The sequence below is a fragment of the Pseudocercospora fijiensis genome, assembly GCF_000340215.1.
Source record: "Pseudocercospora fijiensis CIRAD86 unplaced genomic scaffold MYCFIscaffold_10, whole genome shotgun sequence".
In the NCBI taxonomy this organism is placed as follows: Eukaryota; Fungi; Ascomycota; class Dothideomycetes; order Mycosphaerellales; family Mycosphaerellaceae; genus Pseudocercospora; species Pseudocercospora fijiensis.
The window spans coordinates 1,199,418-1,212,211 of NW_006921541.1; the positions used below are offsets into that span (position 1 = coordinate 1,199,418).

Below are 12,794 nucleotides of genomic sequence, written 5' to 3' on the forward strand. Positions count from 1 at the left end.
GCTTGTGGGGTCATGATCCATGGACAGGCGGTGCCAAAGTAGGGACAGCAGTGGCGCTCCGCTAGCAGGCTCACGACACAAGCGAAATCAACGTAATCAAGAGGTGATCGTCGCGGCCGTTGGTCGCGGAATTGGGAGAGCTCGTGCAGCGCCACGGGAGTAGATCTCTGTACCAAACATGCTGTAGGCTGGTTCGCATGGACGGTCCATCAACACGAGTAGGACGCGTGGCGAGTTGTGGTTGACATGTGTTGCTTGAGACAATAACATTCTATGCCAAGTGATATAACACAGACAATTGTTGAAGGACTAGAAGTCAGGAGGTGAAGTAAGGAAGCAGAGTTCAGTTCGGCCAAAAGACGGGCCTTGGCGTGCGGCTCGGCGGCTCAACCCCTTTGCCAAGGACAAACGCTGAATAATCAGGCAAAAGGGTAATCAAGCGGCCTGTCTGTCTTCGCCCGGCATTCAATGCTGGCCGACAAGGAGCGCCGGTGGCCAAACAGGAGTGCGGATGAGCGGGAATTGGTATGATAATCACTGTCGCCGCCAAAGTAACAGAAGGCCAGTACGGTGCTTCTACATAATAGACGGATTTCGCCACGCCTTTTGATGCCGCTCTAGGTGCCGCTCTAGCCCCTAATATAGACTAGGGCGGCCTAATAAGGAAGTGAACAGTGCGCGTACACGTATTACCTTTAGCTACCGCTCTAGCGCTGGAGCGGCCGCTCTAGTGCCGGATTAGGTCGCTAAGTAAGTAAATATAGCTTAGTATAATAGAATTAGCCGTAGGTACTAACTTCGGGCTTCTAGCCTCCTACGCGTCGCGTCGACTATTGCTATAAGATAGATTAGTATATTAGTTGCTAGCAATAATGTCTTACGAGAATAGCTTCTTAAGACCCTCGTTAGTCGCCTTTACAGCTATTTCCTAGTCTTTAATCCCTATACCGACTCTATAACTACCGAGCGCTATTTAGCCGCCTAGCAATAATATTAACTTTAGCTATTTCTATAGACCTTTTAATAGCCAGCTTATCTATAATAAGCGTAGTAAACTAGTCGCTCTATCGACTAAGCGACGGACGATAATACCTTAACCTATTACTTAGTATCTTACTACCCTTCGAGGTAAGATGCCTCTACTAAATACGCCGCAGCCGCTTAACCGTAAGGCGAGTAAATCCGCTCGAAGGAAGGCGAGGTTAGAGGCTTAGTTAGAAGCCGATTAAGTAGCTATTAGTATAATCGATAAAGAGGCGCTACGAGCGAGTTAGCCTATAGGCTCTGCTAGTCTTACTAACTATTAGAAGGTCGTACTTAGTAAGGTAGTATTTAAGTATATAACAATGCTTAGTTAGCCTAAAATATAGGATACTATTAGCCTAGTATTCGTAAGAGAGACCGGATTTACTTACAGAAGCTTAAAGAAGGTATTTAAGGCAATACTAAAGGTCTATAAAGTATCCGTAGACCCGCGGTACAGGTTAGGATAGCCGAGCGAAGCCGGAGGCGAGCGGCGGATAACAAGTCAGCCTTGCTAACAAAGCTCGTAGTTAGCAATCTATTAAAGAGAATCATCTATTAGCTATTAACTATGTCCTAATTATTATTAGCCTATTTACTATTATCTATTACCTCCTAATCATCTATTACCTCCTAATTATCTATTACCTCCTAATTATCTATTACCTCCTACTTATCGATTATCTTATTATCTTAGAAGTTAGCCTATCGTATAAGGAGGCAGGTCTAGCCTCGCAAAGTGATTATAACTCTAGTAACAGTTGGAACAACCTCTCTAAGTCGCTACCAATCGACCTACTATTCTTTACGAGCGTTAGTAAACCGTAGCGCAAATTCCCTAAAGCTAAGAGTCTCGCTAGGCTAAATAGCGTCGAGTATATTAGTATCGTTGTACTAATCTTCTAGGAGACGCTCTAGAAGTAGTAAACTAGATTTAGTAGGGCCCTTAGCATTTAGAAGATTGATTGTCTACCGAGCCTATTACGCTTTCTTATAGTTAGCATTAACGCGCGCGAACAACTCGGTCGTCTTAGTAGGAGTAGCTGCTAGAGTATATGCTAGATATGTACTAATAGAATGTACTAGTAGAGGGTCGGATGAAAGAGGAGGGCTTAACTATGCCTAGGGCTATAGAAGTACTATCTATAGTAGCGGAGGAGTATATTACGGATAGAGAGCTTCGAACTAGCTAACTAATCCTTATACTAGCTTAGCGTTAATACTGCCCTTAGCGAGGGGATAGCGGAAGTTATAAGCTTCTAGAGGAGCGCGTATACAGCGCTATATAAGAGCAGTAATCTTATATAGCAAGCGCGGATTAGCCTAAAGTTAGGCTCGAAGCTACTCTATACGATTAATAGACTATAGATCCTTTAAGTGCTATAACATCTCTTACTTCTTACGAGCCTTATCTTAACCTGCCTACTTAGCTCGCTAGGCATCGAGCCTATCGCGCTACTACTTAGTATAAGCAGCTAAGTCAGTTGTCGAATTGACTAGCTTAGTATTAGGACGTAGTAGCGTAGAAGAAAGAACAAGCCCTTCTAGGAGTAAGCGTTACGGGCGACGACGGACTAGGTCGGCATATCGAGTTACTACTATAGGTAGTACTTTGACTATCTTAAAGCGGTTATAGAAGTTGAAAGGTGCTTCGAATATAACATCGTCTAGACTACGTACCTGCGAGACGCTAATATAGGTTAAGCCGACAGTAAAGTCCTTCTTAGAGATATCTAGAACGGCTTTGTCTAAAGTTATGCCCTATGCCTTATAGATAGTAATTACGTATACGATTGTTAAGGGGAACTGCGTGCGTATATACGGACTATTCTAGTTCTGATTGTGTAGCTACTCTCGTCGAACTAGAACGACTAGTACTACGCTACGAGGCAACCCTCTGCTACTATCCTCGTTAAATTCCTAGTTAAAGGTTAGCCCGGAGTATTTGTTAAGCTTAACAAGAAGGACGGTAGGCAAGCGCTAAAGGATGTTATTAGGATCATTATTAGTAGCTTCCTAGACAATGTTAATAACGGTGCCTATACTGCCGTTAACGACACCTCCCTTAGTCTATAGATTCTGCGTAACTATAATACGGGCACTAATGCATAATAGCAACCGCGGGTATAGATTGCTACCGTTCTCGTACGATGTCTTAGCTACCTCGGCGCTAACGTGATTAGCCTTAGCGACCTTAATAGGAGTGTTATTATCTCGTATAGCGTCTTAGTTATAGGCGTTAACTTGCTTCTTATATAGGTAAAGCCGAACAGCGGCCTTAAAGGCGTCTTGTTCTGCTTAAGGTAGTAATGTCTTTATACGGGAACATAATGTCTCCTAGTGAGATATAGTTATACTAGCTAGAGTATTTCGAAGGCCCTCTAAAGCATCGCGGAAGGCAATAGATTAGGGATTATTACCCTGCTGTCGATAGATTACGCTTAGCTAGATAGTCTAGTCAAACAGTTAATAAGCCTCGTATCTAGCAATGTCCTTAGGCATACGGAGGTTAGCAAGCTTTAAGAATAGTAGCTTGCCGCCGACGGGTAGAAGCTAGTTGAAGTCACCTATAATAGTAATATATCTGCCGCTAAATAGGAGAGTAGCATCGGGTCCTTAGCTCTATAGAGCGGGATAACTAACCTAGCGAAGTCGACGATCGATCTAGTAAAGCATAGTAAGGTCTATTATAGACTTCTTATTAATAATAATATACTTAATCTAGCCTATACGATCTTAGAAGTTAGTAAGCGCCTAGCCATCTAGCGGAATATACTCTTTTATCTTTAAGGGCAACTTAAAGAAGCTATACAAAGTACTGCCTTTAATGCTATTAGTAGCAGCACCCGTAGGTGCTAGTCGGATAATAGGATTCTCTATCTAAAGATCCGGATATCTAGCATCCGAGTTGTTAAACTTATCGGTAAGTGCTTCGAGCTTTAATAAGACGGTCTCTATAACGTGTAACTTGCTAATACTAGCTTTCCCGTCGACGTTAAAGAGGAATGCAGGCGTATTTATATCGTCCGTCTAAGTATACTAATAATCGACAACCTTGTTATACTATAGCTCCTAAGCGTTAGACAAGCCGTTGATACGCTAATCTAGGTCTATAGGTACACTAATTCTCTATACTTTACGTGCTATAGTTCCTCGCTTGTGCTTCTACTAGTCTTTAACATTATTAATAGTAATGCCGTATCTGCCGATATAGGTGCTCTAATTATACTCCCTATCGACTTCTCGGTTGCTAAGGTCGTTAAGATCTTCTAGCATCTCTATAGGGTTGCGACCTAGTAATGCACTAGCGAGTAACTCCGCTTCTAGTCGCTCAACCTCTAGATCGTAGACTTTATCCTTAAATAGGTCTTCTATAGGCTTAGGAAGATTAGTGCCTATATAGTTATCCGGATGCTTATAAAAGAGCTTATACGCTTCGTAGGCACTAGCCTATATATCGTAGGATATACTCGGATCTTCCTCGTAGGTGTATAGTAGGCTAGGATAGTTCGTATCAAACTTGTAGTAAAGGAGGACTTTAGTGCGGCACCAGTCCTCGTATATTCTATCTAGACTATCGGGGATAGTACTATACTTTAGATACTAATTAATAATACGTGCCTTCGCTCGAGTACGCTTCTTATAGGTATCGAACTCCTACTTAGTAAGAAACTCGAAGAGAGTAAGGTCTAGGTTAGCGACTAAGTTAGAGTAGTTGAACTTCGCTTTAGGAATAGCATATCGGTTTAGGTACTTTAATAGAGGCGATTGTCCCTAAGTAACTATTTGACTAGTTGTTAGATTAAAGCGCTTAACCTTCGACTAATGTTCTAGCTTACGATAATCGAAGTTCTAAACCTTGCGTAAGCCTTAGGCAAGCGGCAGATCGAGAAGAAGGTACATCTCTTCTTAAGTAGAGATGTTACGTTCTCTAATTATCTTGTTTAGCATCTTAGCGATAAAAGATACTATAGGTCGGCTCTCGTTAATTCTCGGTAGCACTTTCTGCCTAAGCTCGATTAATGATTTACTCCGCTTCTCTTGCTTAGTATAGTACTTGCTAAGATAGTCGACGACAGCGCCTTTGTCTATATAGACAGTAATATCGTTGTTCGCTCCCTATACTATCTAAACGGTACGGTTGTAATTAGTTATACGTGTATTATTGCGTAGACTATTATATATCTAATGTCAGGGATTCAAAGAACGGGTTACTTCCCTAGTATTAGGATGATTCCTACGTAGGTAGTAGAAACGGCACTAAGTAAGCCTACTGTCCTTGTTCTTCCGCTAACAGTATTCGTAGCCGCATTTGTAACGCTATATACGATTGAGGTTTATTATAAGATACTATTAAGAGTTAAGAATGTCGCCCTTCTTAGCCTAGAGGATTGTAGGCTTATTAGGCTTAGGCGTAGTTCGTCGAGGCGTAGGGTTAGTAGCCGTAACATGCTTGCTCCAGAACTTAGCTAGGTCGTTACGATAGCCCTCGTTGTGTGTTATCGGCGGTAGTAGAAGGATCTTGCTATCGATCTAGTGTTCCTTTAGCTATACTACTCTATAATTGTAAGAACTGCTACGGGCTTAGAATTCAAACCGATTCTAGTAATTAGTAACGCTAAACTTCTTCGTTATTAACTATATTACGAACGCATAGCGGCGGTAGAAGTAGTACGCTGCAATCGCCGGGTTCTCGCGGACATTGTCTCTACTAGTCTTAACCCGCTAATGCTCGTTGCCGCTAGATAGAACATTAGGCATATATCGCTAAAGACTCTACTAGTAATTGTTAGCTGCACTGTAAGTTAAGAAGAGACGTAGACAACCAATAGCCTTAACGTAGTTCTCTAGCTTATTAGTCTTGCTAACCTAGTACGCGCGAGTACCCCGAAGACTGTTACTATATCGAACAATATTCGTAAGTAGACGCCGGGATTCCTCGTTATTCGAAGTTAGAGCCGCTTTAAGCTCCTCGACAGTAATCTCCTCGTATTAAGGATTCTACTATATAACATAGTCTGCTTTCTTACGTAACTGCTTTCTTATAAGAGTGTTTAAGCTAACGTATCGGAATCGCGGATGTGACGCAAATCGGTAGCGGCGAGGTCTAGTGCTATTATCCCACTTAATAAGGTACTTAAGATAGTTATCGTACGACATACCGCGCTAACGAGCCTTAACGAACTCTCTAGATCCCTATAGGAATAGCGTCGGGAATGCTCTAGACATAAGACGCTCGGTCTTGTTAAACTCATCTAAAGGCACTAGATCGAACGGTAGCATTGTAAGCTAGGTCTAGTTAGCTGCTGTATCTTCGTCCCTAGACGCATCTATCTAAGAACGCTGCATTCGGCGCTCTATAGCTTCTCGTCGTATACGGTCGTTACGCTAGCGTCGCTAATTATCCTACTTATTAAGTAAGTCTTAAATCTACTCTCGCTAGCCTTATAGAATGTGTACTTAGGGAAGAGCCGACTCTTCTAGGTAGTCGGCAAAGTTGTCTTCGGCATCTTCTTTAATAATAGGGCTAGCGTTATCTTTAGCGTTATCTCTAGCTAAAGCTTGTATTGCGTCTAGAATTGGCGGAGGTAGTAGAAGCTATACTTTATCGTATTCCTTAACATTTATACGATAAAGAACGGACTCTCCTTCTTAACTATCGGGTAGCTAAGACAGCCGGTCCTAGTCGATAGTTATGCTAGTATAGTCTAGAGAGTTAGCAATTAAGTGTTTAAGCTATACCTTTACTGCCTATCTGCGGACTTTGAAATCGCGTATAAAGATACGTCTAGTAATCTCATCTCCTTAAGTAGGACGGAGGACTACTGTTTTAATGTGTTTAGGCACTAATAGCAACTCCGACCAAACTTTGCTAGTATCGCGTAGAAAGTTAACTACGTTGTTCTTATACCGCTACTAAGCACCCTTAATTAGCCGCATCTTAACGTAGATATAGACACGGGCGATAAGAATCTCCTTAAGCATAGTTAGCTCTAGTAGATCCTCGCTATTAGGCCCTATAGGCTATAGACCTAGATCTATTCGATTGTCGCTCGATATAAGGTCCGGGGAAAGATATAGCTTCTTATTGTCTCGGGTCTTGCGGCAGCGGCGACAGATACCAAATGTTAGAGACTTAGGATTGTTATCTAGCTCTATATTGAACTACCGCTCCTTGCAACCTCGGCTACGAGTGCTAGTATTATCGATAAGATCTAGATTCTAGCAGTATTCAATCTTCTTATCTTTAAGCTGCTAATAGAAGTCCTATACTAACTAATAATCGCCGTCGTACAATGCCGCAATATTAAGATCGCCTACTATAGGGTCTGCTATACTAGTATCTAGAAATAGAAGCTCTGTATCCTCGAGAAAGTGTCGCTCTATCTCTTGCTATTACTAAAGTTAGGCTTCGTATACGCGACTACCTGTACGGACAGGACGTATACCTGCTGCTTCTTGCTAAGCTTTTATCAAATTATAGCAGCTAGCGTAGCATGTCTTAAGCTCCTCTTCTAGTTACTCGGAATTAGCGTTTATAAGGAACTTAAAGCGCTAGCTTTCGTGCTTGTTAGCTATATACTACTTTAGTATTGTTAGATCGTCTAGGTTATAGCCTTTAGCGCAGTAATTGCAAGTAGAACAGGCACGGCTCTTAACGCCTAGTACGCGGTAAAGTCGGGTAATATAACGAGGCATATTACAAATATCGTAGTAGAAGAATACGCGGTTGTCTAGTATCTCGTCGTCTAGATCGAGACCGCTAGCAATACCTCTACTTAGTAGGTTGTCGCTTCTAAGAGGATCGGTCGGAAAGTCTCTAGCAGAAGGCATTACGTCCTTTTGCGTACGTTCTATAGCTCTAGCGATAATTGTATCGATGCTTAGAGTTTAAGACACTTCCTTACTAGCGCGACGTCGTTATCGATACGAGCGAGAGATGTCGGTCTGCGTATAACGTGCTTTAGCGGTTACTAAATCGTCGCTGCTATATTAACCGCGATACCGAATGTCTCTAGGATTGCCGAAGGATAACGACGACCCCTATGTTAGTCGAGGAGGCGGAGGCGGCATTAAGCAGTCTAGCGGAGGCTTCTTAACAGGATCTCTAGTACGAGGAATAACTAGAATATTGCTTAATACGGAGGAAGGCGGCGCTAGAGGTATAATATTAGGTATAGAGGAAGGAGCTAGTAACGACTAAATCTAGATTAGCGTAGATATAGGTCTAGTAGCACCTAGAGTAGGACGACTACGCTTTATAGAAGTATTATCGTTATTATTACCCGCTCGCTTTCTCTTACTGCTCTTCTTCGCGGCATTAGCAATGCGATATAAACTGTACTAGCGCAGAGTACGCTTTCCCTTTATAAAGCAGCGAACCTTCTTCTTCTTGCTATACTTGCCTATATAACGCAGCCAATCTACGCCTTTAATGCTATCGTTATTATACTCGCTATTAGACTCCTCGCCGGCGTCGGGTCGATCGGTAGGCGCATCCTTCTTCGATAGACCGCTAGGTAGGTCGCTACTAGGTGCGCCAGCAGCTGCTTCTCCGTACTAGTAACTAAATTGCTAACAGACTTGCGCTATATATAAGTATGTCGGCGTATTCTGCTAGATAATAGCCTAAATCTCGGCTATTAAATTAATATAACGGCGGGTCTTAGCAGTATATAGGGCAGGCTTAATAGCCTTCGCAGTATACTACTTAAGATATATAAGTAGGACATACTTAGCAGTATTATAAGCCTCTGTATTATGTTCTACTATTGCGTCGTCTATCTGCTTCTCGAGGTCGCGAATTATAGGCATAACTTCTTTCTTAAATAGTCGCTCGAGTCGGCGCCTAGTTGTACGGCAAGTATTACGGCGGTAGACTAGTGCTTAGTCGCGAAAGGTATATAGATCGGCGCTACGCTTAGTATTCTTAGTGTTTAAAGAGAGCGTATAGGAAGTGCTCGAGGCGTCGCAAATAGCGAGCTTCGACTATAACGCTATCTTGCTATTGTTCGTTAGTTGTCGTATAGATCGCTGCTAATGTCTAATCTAAGCGAGGTATATTCGGTAGGGAAGGCGATAGAGAGCCTAAGAATCGGAAGTCGTAATGCGAAGAAGCGAAGTCGCGAAGTCGCGAAGGAGGTCTCTATTTGTAAGCAGTCCCGGCGAAGAGAAAGACTATACCCGAATAGGAATAGGACACGGCTTCTTATATATAACGGAATTTACGAGAAGCTAGCACGGACTACAAAGAATATAACTTTATTTACAAAGCATTCCCTACTAACTACTACTATATACGTACCTTTGTAAGCGCTAGCGCTTAGAGGGAGGGGGATAGTCGTTTCTCCTAAACCCTCTCCCTTACCGCGCGGAGTGCTCCTAACTTTTGCTAACGTTAGCGCTTAGAGGAAGGGGGATAGTCGTTCCTCCTAAACCCCCTCCCTTACCGCGCGGAGTGCTCCTAACTTTTACTAACGTTAGCGCTTAGAGGGAGGAGGATAGTCGTTCCTCCTAAACCCCCTCCCTTACCGCGCGGAGTGCTCCTAACTTTTGCTAACGTTAGCGCTTAGAGGGAGGGGGATAGTCGTTCCTCCTAAACCCCCTCCCTTACTACGCGGAATGCTCCTAACTTTTGCTAACGTTAGCGCTTAGAGGGAGGGGATAAACCCCGTCCCTTACCGCGTAGAGTGCTCCTTTTACTAACGTTAGCGCTTAGAGGCTAAGGGGATAGTCGTTCCTCCTAAACCCCCTATAGCCTTACCGCTTTAGTACCTATATTGCTTTGTTAACGTTAGCGCTTAGGGCAGAGGGGAATAGTCGTCGTAGGCTCCTCCTAAATCCCTCGTACCTACCGCGCGGACTGCTCCTACCTTTGCTTCTTATAGTACACAGGTCCTAGTCTAACTATTTAGTACAAAGCTTGATATCGTTAAGGTAGTCTTTAGTGTATAAGAGGTTGGAGGAGGTTTTGCTCCTAATATGCCTAAGGCCGCCGTCGTTATCGTATTAATTACTTTTGTTAGCGTAGTTTGCCGGAAATGTGCTTAATCGACTTAACTCGGTCGACTTCGGTCTAGATCCGAGATTAACTAATTAACTAAATGATTAAATAGGATAGGTATAAGGCTACTAACTTATTAATTGCGGTAATGTCCCTTCTAGTCGCTAAATTAAACCCTTAACTAGCTTCTTGTCTAAATCTTACCTCGCTACCTACCTTTTACGCTTCTAACTGCGCTACTACAACGCTAGCGACGGTAAAGGGATATTAGTATGTAAGAATTGCAGCCGTACGTCTAATCACAATACGAGCGCGTCCTTCTACTATAATAGTCGGGCGTAAGAGGTATTGTAGTACTGCCCCCGCTTTAAGTGTATTCGTCCGAGTTCTTTGCGTCTACTCTAGAACAAACAGACCTAGCCCCCTCTTCTTCTTAGACGCACGCAGATCACATAATCTATCTAAACTAAGCTAGGGTGCCGAGTCGTAATTTCAGTAGGTTTCTTAAACCGCCGTAAGCCGCGCTAGCCGGGTTCTTAGTTGCCTTCCAAACTAACTATTATAAACAGTAGAGGGGCGTCGGTACCCTATTTAACCCGATAGTTTCGTTAGCTAATTAACTAGGTTAAGTAGCTATAAATGTTTACTAAAAAACTTAGTTCGTCTAGTTTCTATAAACATACTACGGTGTACGCCGAAGAGTAAGCGTAGTAGTTATATTTACTTAGTTGACTTGTAATATGTCTCGAAGGGCTAGGGTATAACGAGATTTAACCCGCTAGAAAGCCCCGGCTAATTCGCTCTATAGTTTTGCTCTAGCATTGTCCTTTCCTTTTAATCTAACCCTTCCTGTCTCTTTTGGTCTAGTCGCGTACGGTCTTGCGTACGGTCTTGCTTGCGGTCTTACGCGCGATCTTGCTTAAAGTTTTGCGTAATAATTAGGGCATAATCGTGCGTAAAGTCGGCGCGAGAGGTATACGTGTATTTAGCGCAAGTAGTATAGTCGGCACGTATGTCGCGTGTGTTAGCTAGTTGCTATTATAGTGCTAGTTGTTAGTAACGTAAAGATCTCTTCGGGCCTAAGGTTGCGGTTACGTAGGGGGGATATCTTTTCTACTAATAAGAGGGCTAGAATGCTTTTGTATAGGCGCATCTTTGAATTCAACCCCTACGCTAGCAGACAGCAATACGCCTTCCACTACGTAGAAGGCCGTACGCTACCTGCCTGCGCAAGAAACCACCTGCTAAGACTGATTGTTATCCGCCGCTCGCCTACTGTTTTTAGACCTCCGTTTCCGTGTCCTCGTCGCAAGCTCCTCGAACACTCTAACTTCGGCCTAAAAACATCCGGCTTCGCTCGGATAACTAATAGCGCGACCCTAAGCAAGGTAGTACCTATATAGACTCTAGCACTGAATTTAATAACGAATATACTAATCGGCTTAGTAAGATAAAGGCGGCGATTGCTAAGAAGCAATAGTTAGCTAAAGATAAAGCGAATGCCGCTAAGAAGAAGGAAGATAAGGCTATTAATGCTTAGCGAGTAAGACTAAACCTTACTAAGAGCCGGAAGGGCAAAGGGAAGAAGAAAGCGCCCTTACTAGACCCCGAGTCTAGTAGTAGTAGTAAGTCTAATGCTTATATTAATAAAGAAGAAAATAAGATAGACGAGGAAGCGGAGCGGAATAAGACTAATCTACTAGAAACAGTCTATCCGGAGGCGGACTTTAATAAAGAGGCGGTCTATAATTTATAGACTCTAGCGGCTTCTCGTTCCTTAATAACGCCGGCCTCTTATTCTTTAGCAACGCTACGGCTAGTCGGTAGTACTAAGGCCTCTAAGAAGCGTAAGACAAAGCGAGAGTTAGCTAAAGAACCTCCGACGATAGAAGCTAGTATAGCGGTATTAGTACGGTCGTTAAATAGCGGCGAAGTAGACGAGAATAGTTAGTATAAGCTAAAGCGGCTAAAGAGTAATGTTAGTGCGCTAAAGGCTTAGAATAACACTATTCTATCGCTCTTAAAGAATATAGCTAGCTACTAAGAATAGGGCTCTAAGCAAGTAAATCCGGTATAGGAAGGCCCTCCGGCGATTACCGAGGGTATAGAGGTCGATCTATCCTATATAGAATTAATTAGAGGTACTTATAGTAAAGCAGAGCTATAGGAATATATAGTAGCGGGTATAGACCTATTCGATCCGAGCGTAGATTTATCGTAGTTTAAGGGTTAATAAAATAGTATATTTGTCGCTTCCGCTATATAGCTATAAGATAGTCAAATTTAGTCGTATTAAGTCGCGTAAAAAGTATATTATAGCTACGATATAGAAGATAAAGCGCTCCTATAATTATATATAGGTACCGGTACTACGTTATAGTAAAATATAGTAGTAAAGGATATAGCTTAGTATATATATATATCTCGACTAAAATAAAGTTTACCTCTACGAAGGTCCGCGGAGGCGGCCGGACTACCGAGAATACATTGCCTCGAACCCTCTTATCCGTTATTAAGTGCTAATTGCCCGTCTACGTCGTCGCTTCCGTACGTATATTCGCTATAGATAGACAGGCTCTTCTAGGATAGGTGTATCGCCGTATAGATATAGATATTCCGTAGTAGATAGAGGTCTTATATTAAAGCGCGTAGTGTACTAATTGCTATCTCGTAGGCAGGTATAAAGGTTTGTAAGCAAAGTAGCCGTTAGATAATAAGACGAGATAGGCTAGTTGCTAATATATTATGCTTAGTAAGGCCTAGATAT

The 12,794-nt window shown here is 42.7% G+C and overlaps 1 protein-coding gene across 1 annotated transcript; it reads left to right on the forward strand.

Moving 5' to 3' along the window:
* Positions 1-12: 12 nt before the first annotated feature.
* Positions 13-7,155, forward strand: MYCFIDRAFT_179210 (uncharacterized protein; the record flags this gene model as incomplete). Its single annotated transcript, XM_007933309.1, has 11 exons — positions 13-30; positions 66-103; positions 139-159; positions 188-227; positions 261-280; positions 308-323; positions 348-371; positions 431-491; positions 517-551; positions 588-621; positions 7,133-7,155. 11 exons carry the CDS (start codon positions 13-15, stop codon positions 7,153-7,155), a joined length of 330 nt encoding a protein of 109 aa, XP_007931500.1.
* Between the last annotated feature and the right edge of the window lie 5,639 nt (positions 7,156-12,794).